This window comes from Protopterus annectens, chromosome 11.part0 (assembly GCF_019279795.1).
Source record: "Protopterus annectens isolate FY-2018-M chromosome 11.part0, PAN1.0, whole genome shotgun sequence".
NCBI classification, from domain to species: Eukaryota; Metazoa; Chordata; order Ceratodontiformes; family Protopteridae; genus Protopterus; species Protopterus annectens.
In genome coordinates, this window is record NC_056745.1 from 1421557343 (window position 1) to 1421573528 (window position 16186).

Genomic DNA, 16186 nt, shown 5'->3' on the forward strand with positions numbered 1-16186 from the left:
AATACAGTAGAAAAGTTCTGACATTAATACAGAAAAAAAAAACTAATCTAATCTTCCTAGTTCCTAGCTATATCTAAGGGAAAACACAGTTCTAAAATAAACTTGCATATAGAACACAGGCAGTGCTGGTGAGTTGGATGTTCTCAAGACAAATGCTTAAATGATCTAATTCTTTCTGTCCTCAAATTGATAACACAATACCACTAATCCTATTCAGATTACATCATTTCTTTCTGGTTCCCAGGCTAACAGAAACTTAGCCCTTTTGATCTTGCAGCTGGTCAGGAAGTCAGTTAGCCATTAACTCTGGCCTCAAAATAACAGGCAGAATGCCTTCTTCTAGAAATCTTGGCTCCAAGTTTTACATCAAAGAATATCACAATGCTTGACTTATCAGCTTTCTTACAGCAGAGTACACTCTTGTTAATTTTTTTCAGTTCAACATCCAGTACAGTCTTTTCATATTTAAGATGACAAGCCTGTGACTTACATTAATATTTATAAATGACATAATTATCTACAAAATTCTATTTAGCTAGGCTGGCAGCCTTCACCTATCTTCACAGGGATGGCGACACATTTTTTGACATTGAGCTTAAGGCCATGGTTCTGACACCAGTTGTTGGCCTCAATGAGTCCTTTCTGTAGGATGTCAACATCACTTGGGGAGTTAATAATAGCTCCCAACTTGCAATAGTCTACAGACTTTGTCAGCCAGAGTCCCTTTGTGTTGGCGAGGACTTCAGAGAAGTAGATGCCAAATGGGGGAGGACCCAGGACCCTGAACCCTGTGGGACTCCACTCGTGTCTGGTTGGCAGTCTGACTTGGAGTCAGCTACTTTCATACTGTGGGTTCCATCTGTGAGCCAGTTTCCAACCCACCTAGTGATAGGGGTTGATGCCAAGCTTAGTGAGTTTTTCTATGATTCCTGAGTGGAGAATGGTATCAAAGGCCTTGGCCAGATCAAGATAGGCTGTATGAACCACCTTGCCTTCATCCACAGCTCTGGTGACTGACTCAAAGTCGACCAGGTTGAGCATTCATGAGCTACCCTTCACAAAACCAAACTGTGTGGGAAAGTTTGGAGATTCCCTGTTTCCTTGTTTATTTGGTCTATGATGTGTTCCATAGCTTTGCATATCAGACTCGTCAGGCTAATGGGGCGATAGTTCCCAGGGTCTGTAGTCAGAGGGATGACTGTAGCAGTGCACCATTTGGTAGGGATAAAGCCTGAGGGTGAGGCTGTGATTGAACAGGGCACACAGGTGAGGTGCCAGTTCACTCTGTAGTTCATGTAGAACACAGCCAGGGATATTGTCAGATCCCATTGAAGCTGTATTCTTGGCCTTGGACAGTGCTGTTTTAACCTGTGCATTGGTAATACTGGGTGCCTGGCAATCTACTGGTATTGTGATTGGTCCTTTGTGGGGATAACGCTGGCACTGAATCTGTCGGCCAGTATATTAGGAATATCTGTTGGCTCGGTATAGGAGGTACCATTGTGCAGTAGCTCAGAGCAAATCTGGGTATTGCCGTGGAGATTCTTTACTTAGCTGTAGAAGGCCTTGTGGTTTTCTTTACTATCTGCTGCAGTTATGTTTTCATAGCTAGCTTTAGAGGATTTGGTGAGGGATCTCAACTCTTTTTTCCAGTCTTGAGATGTCACCTTATTCTGTATAAGTTTTGTCCTCCTTTTGTAGAGTTTGTTTATAGCAGCGGACCACCAGATTGGCTTCTTTTTTTTTTTTGGAGGAGAGTACCTTGGTTCTATTGGGTATGGCGAAATCCATACATTTGTGTACGTGTTTGTACAGTGCATTGGTGTATGAATCGGCAGTCATGCAACTGTTCTCCATTTGCATGAGTGCCGTGAAGTTAGCAACCTCTGTTTTTAGGAGCCCAAAGTTAGCTTTGGAGACGTTTTTCATGGCGGTTACCTTTGTGTGGGGGTGGGAGGGATGTGGATTTCCAAGGTGATTAGATTATGGTCTGATCTAACCAGGGATGAGTTGACTACTGGTGTAGAGCAGTGGTCCCCCATGTTAGTAATGACCAGGTCAATTGTTGAAATCAATCAGTGGCTTTCAAACCTTTAGACATGCCTGGAGGGGTGGGCATTATTAAGTACTGGACCTGTTTCCTTGTAGAACATTTACTGCTGGTAGCACTTTTGTGTGCTACAATAATTGCTACAAGAAGTCTGGTAAAGTGCTAGATTAACTACGCTAGTAAAAATGCAGGAGAGGAGAGAACTAGCAGACTTTGGCACCACTCAGAAGCTTACAAACAGTCCTGGATACAGCAAATCTGTATCTGGACTAGGCTAGTTACAGGAAAGTTGGGAAACGTGGGCTTTTAAACCAGAAAGTTGAAAGAGATGGAAAAACTGCCCAAACGGCCAATAAACTACAATTTCTGGGCCAGAAACCACTTCTCTTGTGGTAGATAGGCTACCCTAGTGCTTAACTACTCCCACTGATAAGCTAGAAGGCTTTCCTTCAACACAGAAAGGCTTGGGGCCTCAGAACCTTACTTATAGTCCTGGATACAGAAAATCTGTGTCTGGACTAGATTAGTTACAGGAAAGGCGGGAAACAAGTGCAAATCTCCTACCATTATTTTACTTTCCACCTTTTTATTTATATCATAATCTATCACCTGTCTTCTTATCAATTATAACTCTTGACTTCCTTTTCCCTTCGTACCAAAAATTGTATATTCAAGTAATCTGTCTGCTTTGTTTACTACTTTTTCCCATTATTCTCATAAAGATTTTATAATCAGTATTATTCAGCACTATTGGTCTCCAATTTCTTACATCATCTTTTCCTCCTGTGAATTTCATAATCCAAGTACATATTTCTTTCTCTGTCACTCCTATCTCTAACCATTCATTCAGTACTTTCACAAAGTACATTTTTGTCATTCTTCCATAATATTATACATATGATATTCAATATCATCCATTCCCATATCTTTCTCCAAGTTGGTTTCTTTTAAACTTCCATTCAGTTCTTCTATACTTATGTTTTTTTCCAGATTTGCTTTATCTTTCTAAGTTTTTTTAACTTTCCATTTTATCCTTTTCTTTACAAACATATTCTCTATATGCTTCTTTAGTACTTCAAATATTTTGTCTTGCATAGTCATTCTATTTCCATCATTTTTCAATTCTCTTATTATACACTTGTTCTCTTTTACTACTTTTTTCAAATATGGAGCTACTGTTTCCCTTTTCCCTTGTAAAAATGTCTTTGTTTATATAACATCTTTTTAATCCTCTCTTGATTTAAATTATATATTTTCTTTTCCTTTTTATAAAAAGTTTATCTCTTAGCATTTCTGTAAATATTTCCCCGAGTCATTTCCCTGCATATCATTTTTTTCTCTTTCTCTTCCTGGCTTGACAATCCCAAAAACATTTTTGTAGTTTTCCTTAAAACGTATCCACCAATTTATCCAGTTTTCATAAAAAAATCTTATATCTGTATGATCTTTTCATAATTTAATAATCTCCTTCATATCTTCATCTAGAGCTTTATCATTAAGTCTCTTATCATCCTTTCTCTTGCACTTCTAACCTTATAGCTAACTTATCTGAAAAACCTGTCATTTTTGTCACTTTTTGCACAATTTTCAAACTAAAATATATTAGAAAATAATTAATTTACATTCTTTATTTAATTTCTTATATGTCTAATGTATATTGTCCCGCATAAGTTATGTCCTATACATTCTTAACATCACTTCCTTCTTTTTCTTAAATCACAATTAAAATCTCCTAATGCTATGCCCATGTTAATGTCTATGTAATGTAGAATTCTTTTAAACATTATCTCTCTTTTTGTCACATATTCAGAGTGCAATAATTCTGTACACCTATTTTTTGAACCTTAAATCTGTCAGTTATTCTTCCCAGTTCTACTATTGTAATATCGAAAATGTTTATATTTCCTGATATAACACAACTGTTCCTGAGCATGTGTCTTTCCCATATCCCAAGTAATATTTCCCCATAACACTTCAGCTTGTAACCTTTATTCTTCTGTTAACATTATTGTATCTTCTAATACAATTATATGCATATCAGATCTTGCACACCATTCTAATATTCCTATTCGTCTTTTAACATTCTTTTTACAATTAACATTAATTGCTGAAATCTTCAGCCTCTTTTCAGAAAAAAGATTCTCTTTCCATTTTTATCCTTTACCTTTTTTGTTTTCTTTCACAATTACACTTTTAAATTTCCTTTTTCTCTGATTCACCCTCTTCCCTATAGAGATTTCCCCTTCACTATTTGCCAGATTGTATATTTCAATTTACTTGTATCTTGCACCACTACTTCTCTTTCCTTTATTTAATTTTCTTTAAGCACTAATGCTTCTTTATTACTTTCTTTTCTAGTAATTTGGCCCTCATTCTCCTTTTTATATCTTGTTTATGTCACATACAGATTCTTGTATCTGATGTTGTTCCTTCATTTTAGTATTTTCTTCACAACCCATCCATACGTGCCCAGTTTGCCCAAATTTTTTGCTTATCACATCCCATTTCTTAGCTTCATGCCCTGGTTTTCCACAAATTAAACATTTTTGTTTATCACAGTTGCTAATCTAGTGATTATACTGTCCACAGAAAAGCATGTTTTCGGTTACCCTCTGTGTTTAACAAATCCTCTCTTGCCATCTGTTTTTATCACAATTGGAATATGTATAATATTTTCCATTTTCAAGATTGTCCCACATTCCCAACCCCCAGTCTGTAAACTCGTCATAGATCTTTGCTGTGTCCATAACGTCTTTGCATAAAGTTTTCAAATAGTCCTTTAACATTTAATTTTCGATCTCTTTTCTAAACTGCATGTAAATTCTTTTTTCTAGTTTCTGTATGAAACGCTTGCACCACATAAGAGTTCCAAGGATTACAGTTCTTTTTTTAACTCGTACTGTTCTAAAAATTTTCCCATGTACTATCCAATTTCAAACAAAATGTCGCAATATGTTGCTTTATTAATGTCAATGAAAGGTCTTGCGTCCTTTGGTGAAATTCCCAGTGGTGCAATCAGTGTCAGAAACCTCATACCTTTTGAGACCTTTTTGTTCTTTACTACTTAATCTTATCACAAATTTCTTCTTCATCATCTCTTTCACTTCTTCCGTTCTTCTCTCTCCCTCTTTTACCGGCTGTCCATACCACCTTTTCTTTACTGCAGTATCTGCTGCCTCTTCCTCATGCATCTTCTTCATGATTTTGCCCCACGAAGCTACTACCTGCATTTTTGGCTCACTCTAATTCATCATTTCTTTTAAATACACAGCCCACAACCCTCCCCAATTGGAGGGTTGTCACAAGCTGAATCTTCTTCCCTAAGAAGATTCTATTGAAAAATATCCTTCATATCTGTTATAACAGTGTTAACATTTGACAGAAGAGCCACACAGCGATTTTTGGAAAGCACATGAAGCTTTACATGCATGGAGACATGCTACATCGAAGATGATCAGCAGTAGTCTAACTCAGTCACAACTTCGAGAGCTTTTATAGCCCCCTCTGCACGTACTCAACAAGATATTTACCAGACACTGAGTCTACAGTTACACTGGGTGTTACCACAAACCGTCACAAGTTTGGGCTTCCCTGGAATGTAGACTAACATCTGTTTTAACATTAACTGTCAGCAAGTTTTAAGCAAGTCTTTAGTAACGCTTTCAATGCACACAAGTTAGTTAACCCTTACATTGCTTGATACAAAGTAGTTGTTCATGCAAACTTTTATTACATTTCCCCCCTCACAACACTTTTATCATGCAATGTCCTTAAACATCTTGTTCATACAATTCTTCTTTCAGTTCATCTTCAGAATCATAATACATTGCTTTGGTCATTGAGGTGTTAATTGCACTTGTCATTAGTCCTCGTACACATGGGATGCAACAACAACCTATAAATAAAAATATTAGTGCTCCTACACAGATAGCGATAAGTACATTCATAAACACAGTACCCCAACCACCAAACCATTTTTGGAAAAAGTCAGTCAAGGGATTTTGTCCTGGGTTTGGTTAGGGCAGACACTTGCTGTATTATCTCGAGATGACTTTCAATTTCATGCTCGTTATCTGGGATAAATGAACAGCACTCTTCTTGGATTAGAGTGCAGGTACCTCCTTTTGCCGCTAGGGTGAAATCAAGCGCCATACGGTTCTGCAACACTACTGTTCTCATCGCCGTTAATTCGTCTGTCACCAATTCTAGCACAGAAAAAGTTGCATTACTCAAAGTCTCAAGCAGTTTTGACAGCTTTCTGAGTTCCCAGATTGATTTGACAGTTCCATATGCTGGGAGTATGCCAGCCCCAGATATAACATCATCACCAAGATCCATGTGTGATAGCCCTTTACTGCTGCTATGGGCTAAGTCGTGATGGTATATCCAGGATGCATCTATATTGCCAATTGGGTTAGCAGGTTTTTTTTACTTCACGTGCATTATGGATCTTACCTTGGGGTAATGCAGAAACATGTCGAATTGCAGGTACTAAATACCCTAAAAAACAGCTACTAGACCAATTTCCTGGCAACCATTTATAAGCTTTTTTACTGCATACAAAATAACAGTTTTTAACAACCATAGTAATATTAATAGGACTCAGATAGTCCCCTTTGTCTGTTAAACCCCAGAATATCTTTCTATAAACAATTTTCAATTCTTGAGTAAAATTGGCTGTAGCATTTACATTCTCCAGAAATCTTTTTACAAGTGAAAAGTTGGATAAACATTCAGCGCCATCTATTGTGCAATTATAAAATACTGTGGTGTTACAGTCACTATATCCTACTGACACAGTTCCCTGTTTTCGAAAACATAAAGCGCCATTTTGTCGCTTGGTTAGCTGTAGGGCTATTTTCATTATATTAGTGAGGGTAATATTTTGTATGTCATATAGTAAAGAGGTCCAGGTATCATTAATCCCCAAAGGGGCTATGCTCAATATTAATTCCCCATGAACAGTGGGAATAGTAGTGCAGACCCAACAGTCCGAGATGTTTAGAGATGATGAGTAAGCATATTTGACAGCTTGGTAAGTATTAAAAGGTGGATGCCAAGCTGTACACTTATCAGGTTTGCTGACAGAGTCTGAAAACAAAAACGGCCAAAACAGAAAAACAATGATCACTATTGTTAGCAGAATTATTGTGCAGTACTTTTGAGGAAAAGGCTGTCCTTGCGTATCACTATTGTCTTTTTGCCTTTTTCCAAACAGATTGCACTTCATTTCGGTGGCTCTCAACCAATGCCCTAATGAGATCTTGGCACGTTGGTTTCTTCACTGGGTTTGAGACGAGACAATCCTATTGAGTTGTCCCCCCTTTGTAGCCAGACTTGTGCTCAGGGTCCTGTTGGAAAGGTGAGAGATTTATCCAGTTCAAATTGTTTTACTAGCTTGCAGTGTGTCAAATGGATCCACGAGGATCGTTCCTTGATTCGGACCGCAGTTGGTGTCAAAAATCAAGACCTTCTTCCTTTTTTCCTCTTCCAGTTCTTCCACTTCTTTCTTTACTACTTTTGATCCAGACCAGGTTTGAGAGGTTTGGTGACGTCTCATTGTTGACCTGCAAGGCAATCATTAGTTAAGAGTCTTACTGTGTGTCAGCAATTTTCTCATGTATTCCGCTAACTCTTCACCCCCCTCACGTTCCGCTCGCAATAATCCTTGCCACTGCAGGACGTAATATGGTCTGCCATAGAGGAGTTCATTTGACTTCTTCCTCATTTAATGCTCCATGCTGCTTTTGTGAAGATTTGACCGTCTTCAACCTCTCCTGGCACACTGCTCCTTCTGTACTATATTCTGCCATGCACCTCTGCTTGTTTGACATCACTTCTCCACTCCGCTCCTCTTTTCTTTCTTCATCCTTCAAAGATTTGCTTCCATTTGCAAATCTATTGTTTTTCCACCATCTAAGAACTCCATTCTGTTTTCCTGCTTCTCCGAGCCATCTACGTGCCCAGACCGGAAGCGGGAAACATCACACACAATTGCGTCTCCGTACAAAAAGAGTAAGGAAAGTTCCAAGATGCCCTGGCCAAATATCCCTTAGTAGTATCAATACCACCTCTGGTCTCCCCTGAAGAGAGAGACTACTTGCCTAGTGGGGTAACTCTGTCAACAAAGGATAAATAAAATGAATAAATGAAAAATAGTTTTTAAAAGAGACACCTTTTGCATTACATAGTTTTTCAATACGAGTCCGTACGTTTATCTCCCATATTGTATACTGTTTCAAATAAGGGAAGCATAGCAAACAACCTTATCTTTTCTGAGAGCATTATCACTATGATTCTTTAAACCTCAGTTTAATAAATATTATGTGTCTGTAGAACCATAGAATGGTGTCACATAAGAACACCTTACTGCAATCATGCTAGCAGAGGAGTCAGCTAAAGATAAAACCATACACAAAGGAAAAACTCAGCTTTACGGCACACAAAATAAAAAGCACAGATTAGTCAAACTTTTTTTCACCTCTAGTTGGAATGCTTCTAATATCCGCTCCTATATTGCTCTGTCTTGTATAGTATGTCAACATTCCTAAACTGTTTGTTCTTATTACTTGATCTTGTGTTGTATTCTGACTATTTTATATCAGGTGTCACTGTTAACAGACAAAGCAGTCTTCTTAGTGTAACTCGATTTTTTCCTTCTGTTCATTTTCTGCTTGTCTATGTGTTTCATTGCCTCTCATTTCAATCGAATCCTTTTCAACTTGCTTAATTTTTAACTGTTGCAGTTGCATTTATTTTCTCAGTTGCCACTTCAAGGTTGTCAAAACCAGTACTTTTAATGTTGCAGGGAAAAACAACTTAAAATTTCTCAGCAACACAATTATATTCCCACCCTTATTGCATCAACACTCTCTCCCTGCCACTGTCATTTTTTGTGTAGTTGCCACAGCTCAGACAAGTCTTGCTTTCTTTCATAACAGGTTAAAAACTCAAGTCAGTTTTGGTCTGAGTTTTCCATACTGACCTCCCTTTTTGGCAGTGGGAAATCTTTCGCTGATGTAGTACCCAAGGAATTTTTAACAGAACCAGTTGATTCTGCCATTTCACCCCACAGATTTGAATGTTACTTTACCTTTCCTTCTAAAATACCATAATGCTTTTTATGTAATATGTATGTATATGTGTGTGTGTGTGTATATATATATATATATTTGTATATATATATATATATGTGTATATATATATATATATATATATATATATATATATATATATATGTATATATATATACATATATATATATATATATATATATATATATATATATATGTATATACACACGCATATGGTTTACTATCAAAATTTCGAACCATACTCCGTCGACTGTACTATCGTCGAACGGAAGTTCAGTAATATCGATGTCAAAAAAAACTCTAGGAACGGGTTTTAACATGGGTCAAGGGTAGGGGAGATGTTTGTAGTTCGGGAATAATACTGAACACCTACCTCGACCCATGTTAAAACCCGTTCCTAGATTCTTTTTTGACATCGATAGTACCGTTTTCGAACTTCCGTGTTCGACGATAGTACAGTCGACGGAGTACGGTTCGAAATTTTGATAGTAAACCATATTATATGTATATATATATATATATGTGTGTGTGTGTGTGTGTGTATGTGTATATATATATATATATATATATATATATATATATATGTAGAGAGAGAGAGAGAGATGCACATTATATATATATTTTTTGCTGTTTTCTTCCAGTTCTCTGGCATGCAGTTTAATTTGATGAAGCCTCTTTAGTGTCCCTCTTGTCTTTTCCTGTATCTTAGCCATTTGTGCGTAACTGGTTTCAGGTCTTGTTGGTCTTGGAAACATTTGGTATCCTCAGTTTCGTAAATTTTGAGCCCTTTCATTCATGTACCTAAAATTCACATCAAATTCCGTAAATCAGTTTATATCACCTCCAGTCTGCTGATCAGCTATACCTTTTTAGTATTTCAGGATGGTGAATGCTGAGCATCACAGCAAGCTAATCTCTGACTTTTGAACTTGTTCTCAGTCAGAATGTTCTGCTCCAGTTACACATTTTGTTTCTTCCATTGCTAGCCATTCAGTGACATTTTTCTTCTGTTGGACTGAAATTCTCATTGAATTAGCTTCTTTTAATACTTTTTTCAAGCATTATATGCTAGTACTCAAATGGAACATCTCGAGGTGTCTGATTTCAAGCAGTACTATGCATGCATACCAATTCCACATAGTATTTTTAAGGTGTAGTAAACGTAGCTCCATGTATTACAAAGCATTATCATCAGTCTGCAGTCATGACCATCTCAAGCTTCGCTCTCAAGATAAAATTATTGGCATCCATTTATAGAACACACCACATCTGGCTATAGTTGGAGAAGGTTGCTGTCTGAAATTAAGAAAAAAAGTCATTGTTATAGTTAAATTCATACACAAGAACCTAACTATTAAAAACTTGCAGAGCAAGGTGCTTGCATAAGAGCCTTGCTGCTGTTAGGAAGTATTATGCTGCCACAAATATCGCAGCCTACTGTTTGGTTTGAAAGCTGTGGCATGCTACACAAGCAACAACAAAAAACAAAAGCGTGGCAGGGAAAAATGACCATTACTGGCTTAATGGTTGATTAGAGGTGCACTTCACATGCGATTGCTGTTTGTATGGAAGCATGAGGTATATTACATTTCATACCTTTCCAGCAATTATCTGGCTTGGCAGAGGGAAGGGTTCACTGGTTCTACTTGAACTGCCTTTGCCTCTCCTGAGTTCATCCTGACCCACATCTGGGGAGATGAAATCAAGAGTGCTAGTGCAGCTTCATACTGCTGCCAGGGAGTGTGCCTGGACTCCCACCAGCTTGCAGCAGCCTTGTGAACTCCACAGTCTTTGCCTTCAGGATGTGCATGCCAGCTTCTGCATATGCGCAACCTTCCAACGTAGTAGCATACCATTTATGTACCACAGAGCTCTTCTTTATTGCAGCCAGCTTCAGCTGCTTCCCTCTCCCCAAGATGTGTGAGCTAATGTGAGCCATTGACCCCTGTCTGCCACTGTGACCCCTAGAGCCCATGCTAAGAATTGAACATGGATTATCTGGGGAGCAATAGGGGCTTTATCCCTGCGTCATGGGGCTGCTTGTATATTACATTTTTTAAATTGTTGGACAGTCTGTGTTCCTATACTTTTTTTTTTTAACTGTTAATACATAGGGACAGCTAGTGTTGCCTGTGCATTACAAAGAATTTTGATTTGGTCTCTGAATGTAACAAAAAATTTGTTGTGTGTTGTGAAAATGGACTCTAGGAAATGTGCTGTTGAGGTGAGTTTTTTGGATTCCATTTCTCAAATACACAGCTAAATAGTTCGGATAGGCCCCTCTATGCGACTGACGTCCCGCATGTTTTATTACAGATATTTGCAGTTGATTTGAGATCCAGCAGTTTTAGTAGAGTTACTTGGAGTACACTACTTTATACTAGTGAAAAAAATTATGTACATTTAGTACATGAAAATGTATTCAGACGTTTGCTAAATCCAGCATCAAGTCACTGTGGGCTGCTGCTTAAGGGGCTGAAGAAAGACAGACCTTGATATGCTGTAGTGCTGCATTTAAAGTACATACGGGACAGTCTTATAAGTACTTGTTTGAGTGTAACATTGGTGATCCTGCCTGAAACACAGTGGTAGTTGTGCTATGGAATTAATTTGCATTTAATCAGATGCGACTCCCTGATATTTGTTTATGCTGTTAGAACACAGGTGCAGGCACCAAACACAGGTCTTGCATTGTTTCATTGTACATTTTCTTTTGTTTATATTTGAATATGGCTTGTATTTGGTATCCACTGGTAATCATTTTCATTTAAATTTTAAATACTTTTATTTCTATTTTCTTTTCTTATTTAGTTCCCTTTTCCACTTTTGGAGTAGATTCAAACAGTTAGCCTTCCATTTTTTAGAAATAAACTATGATGAAAAACAAAATTCTAATTTTTAGTTTAAACCATAATTCATTGAAGATAAGCCCATGTACGTGAACAAAAAATACTACTCACTTTTTACAGAATATCTTATCTGTTGTTTACTACCAATGATTCACTGTCTCTCTCCTCTTCCCTTTCTACTGTCAGTTATTAGTGCAAGTCAGATTTTGGTATTCGTGAATGTCTGTGTAGCTGCATGTTGCGAGCCTACCTAACATTTAAGCTGCTGCCACAATATAACCTTACTGCTCTTTGCCATTGTATTTTAACATCTGTCCACTGCCTATCAAAACCAACATTTCGCATCTTGTGGTGACCTTTTCCTTTGGGGAACAGTCATGTTTTGGTTTCCACTTTTTGGCCCAGTGGATTAACAGATGTCATGTTTGCCTGGAACTGACCCTTGAAGAAAATCCTGTTTCTGGAATAGCTTAACCACAAGTATCCAGCCTTCCTAATTAATGACCTAAACACTTGCCAAAATATGATTCCCTTGGATTGTAATGGCCTGCTTACCTGTGCCAGACTCTGTACTCCATGTTCCATATAAAAAAGTAAAAGTATTTTTCTTGAGTCTGCCCCCCCCCCCCCCCCCACACACACACAGCTGATATTTTGGTGATCTAGTTGTACCAATCTCAGATTACAATAAATACCACTGTCCAATGTTCCCAATTACAAATCTAACTGGTCAGCATTTTTTCCCTTTAACCTAGCCAGCATGCTCAGTTGTGCCTGATTTTTGTACTCTGCAGTCCTTTCCACAAGGGTAAAGTAACTGCTTGCACCTTCCCACCCCAGCTGATGTCTAATGACACAGCTCTTGCACTGAGCCCAAGTCTCTACCAGTGTCTACAATAGTTACAGTACTGAATTACTTGGTTATGGGTATTACGGAATATTTTACCTTTTTTTTTAAAAAAATGTGAAGTAAGGTTCCCTATTAAATAAGCGAACGTTCATATTTTGAATGCCGCTGTATCGACAGCTAAATGTCGAAAAAGCCAGATCCCAAACAAACGGAACAGAGATTGTTTTTTCCTAGGGAAAAAAATCGCTGGCCCACTTTATTTTGTTTTTTTTTTTTTTTTTTTTTTAAAGTGGGGGCTTCACCCCATACACCCCGATGTGGGGAGCTGTGCCCCCCCACACACCCCTTCTTAAATATACCAATCCGAGATTGCACCACAGTGGAGGAAACTGCAAAGTCCTGAAAACGGCCCAGTGATTTTTTTCCCCTAGGAAAATAAAATCGCTGTTCCATGTCTTCGGGATCAACATTTAGCTGTCGATAAAGCGATGTTTGCAATGTTGAACGTTGACATAAATAATAGGGAACCCAAAGTAATGTGTGGCACGTTGAATTAAATGAGTTATTGAATATCATTTATTATACATCAGATAGACAACATTGCAATAAACGATGCTCAGAAACATTGACTGTGAACTTGCGCAGCCATTTTTGCTGGCTATTAAGTGTCTAGAGTAGCACAAGGTAACAGTCTTTAGCAGAAATCTAGTGGGGATCCATGCATGGTGTCCCCTTTGTTGGACTGAAAGTGCAACCAAATAGTTTACAGCAATAGACCATTTGAGTCCTGTAAGTTTTAACTTGCATACTATGTTAACTAGCTCAAAGAGCTCTTCCATGACCCTATTCATGCAAGCATTTATTTCAAGTGATCGTGTATAACAAGGAATAAGTAATGTAAAGCATGCATAAAATAAAACAGTGGAATTTTGTAACCTTTCCTAGTTTAGAGACAAACTGCATGCTTAATTTGCTGTGAGTCAGTCTTGCACGTGAAATTAATTAAAAAGAAAACAAAACAAAATAAATGTGTATATATCTATCTATATATATATATATATATATATATATATATATATCTATCTATATATATATATAATTTATGCATTTATTAAAATAGTTTTATCATGTGTAGTGTTAATTTATTTGCAACCTTATAAAACAGGCTGTTTGATAAAATTTAGATTTTAAAATGGTGTTTAAAACCTGGCTTATCTTCTCTTTTAAAAGTCCCTTGCCTCCATGGATAATTTTAAAATATTGTTTACCTTTCTGTCTTAATACAAATATGACCAGATATAGTGACATATTGTATGAGCTTACACTGTGTTTTATAGCAGAATTCTCCCTATGGGGATAAAACATTTCCTTTTCTCTCTGATGCATTCTGAATATGTCAGACAGGGTCTGACAGGTCTGAAGAATTCTTCCTCTGGCACTGCTTAAAACAAGGTGAAATGATTTTTGCTTAAACACATTTCTAAGTAGTTTCTACAAAAATTTTGTCTTAAAGGAGAATACCATTCATTCTTCAGAAGAGGGAACACTGTTCCTTATCTGTTCTGTCAGTTATTTCAGACAAGAATGCAAATCAGACGTAAGCTCTGAATTGCCTGTATCTGCATGGGGGTGGGGGGTGCATGTGTGTCTGCCCTGCAGTTTGTAACAAAGGAATCCCCATTTGAATTGCTGTGCTCCACTCAAGCCCCTCAGAGCTCCAGTTAACGGCAGTCAGTCTTTGCAGTGTCTTGACGTCACTCGGTGCTTGCATGGGCTGTGCTATTGTTTTACAGAGAGTCTGGGCAGTGAATTGCAGTATCTGGTTTCTGCTACCTAGTCTTGCCTCGCTGCATCCATCAAAAGAGGGGACATACTGACCTTGGCTTGTCTTTTGGATTAATATACTGCAAAAGAAGCAGATTGGGATTGCTGTCTTTTTTTTTTCTGTTCTTGAAGGCATTTTGTCTGGTTTGGTACAGGGAAGGGTTGTGATTAGACTTCAGCTCTTGAAAGAGAACACCTGGCAGCTGGAGAGACTGGGCTGCAGTGTCTGCTTTCATGACCCCTGCTGTGTGACTGGTGCATCCTTTTTTAATTTATTTAAACCATCATTTCTGGACAGCCATGTTTGGTACTGAATCTTCATGTAAGTAGCGTTCTGCCACTAGTGATGTTGTCTGTGCAGTTCTCTTTTCTTCTGCTCCAGCACTTCATTGTTTGGATGTCATGTTGGCTTTTTGCCAGGCCATATTACCAAGAAATTGATGCAACTGAATTATGATGATTTTGATTGTATGCATCCTAGATGGTCCAGACTGTTAGATCCTAAGGCTCAGTGTTGTCAGATCAGCGTAGCTAAGCTACTGAGGAGACGATGAAAAAAAGCATGATCTGTCACTTGTGATGACTGTTTCATGTTTAGCTTTGGTACTTTCTTTTACACATTTAATGATTTAGTGCTTCAGAACTGTGTGTGTGTGTGTACATGCTGTCAGGATGCTAGAATGAAGAGGGGGTGGGGGTGTCAAGAGCATGAATTGTCAGAAGAGAAGGAATTGATTTTAGTGTGTGCATATTTTTCCTACCTTGTGACCCATTAATAGTCCGATTATTATTGTCTTTTACTTGTTTAGCATCTGAGGGGTGTGTGTGTGCTAGGTTTCATAAAAGATGGGATTATGAGAACAGTCTGTGGAGTTGTACACTTTCATGTGGTAATCATTTTAAAGATGTTAAGAGAGATATGCTGCTCATTGCACAAGCTAGTGGTTTCCTGTCATTTTCTGTGTGTGTGTGGGGGGGGGTGATCATTGCTTTGTTAACCGAGTCTGCTTATTAACGTTCCGCATTACTAGATTTTATTCCAGTTTAACAAGTTACTCCTGTACATTAAGTGGAAAGAGATAAAGCAGCATAAGGCAATAGTGCTCTTCCATTATGTAACATACATGGATGAGTGATTATCATTTTTGGTAAAGGAGTACATTGCCACTGATGCATGGGTACTGTAAAAACTATTTGGTTTGCAGTGTTTTAGTCTGTGTCTTTTTCTCATATTCAGCAGGTTAAACCATTTTAGAAGTATGGTTAGCACACTAGTTATTTAGCAGCTTTAAAGCAACATTTGGCAAATCTAATTAAGTAGCATTGGTATTGTCTTATGCAAAAATGGTGCGTTCTGTGCAGTATCATTAGAAATTCTTAGTTATTCAACCAGAACAACATTAATCTCAGAAGCTGTACCTAACAAAAACTTGTATTTTATATTTAATAATAAATGGACAGCTTTCTTCCAGCAGGTCTGTAACCTTGAGCTGATTCAGACAGGTGTACTCTTTCTGTT

General features: G+C 37.8%; 1 protein-coding gene across 3 annotated transcripts in view; it reads left to right on the top strand.

Moving 5' to 3' along the window:
- ST7 (suppression of tumorigenicity 7) overlaps positions 1-16186 on the top strand; it is a 1957536-nt gene that overhangs the window by 473131 nt on the left and 1468219 nt on the right. Inside the window, exon 1 of one of the 3 annotated variants that reach the window (XM_044088711.1) lies at positions 14576-14989. The exons of the other annotated variants lie outside the window; for them this stretch is intronic. Within the exon in view, the coding sequence (XP_043944646.1) occupies positions 14968-14989 (22 nt within the window). The 5' untranslated portion in view covers positions 14576-14967. Of the gene's footprint in view, positions 1-14575; positions 14990-16186 lie in introns of those variants that run through there. 3 annotated transcript variants of the gene reach the window in all.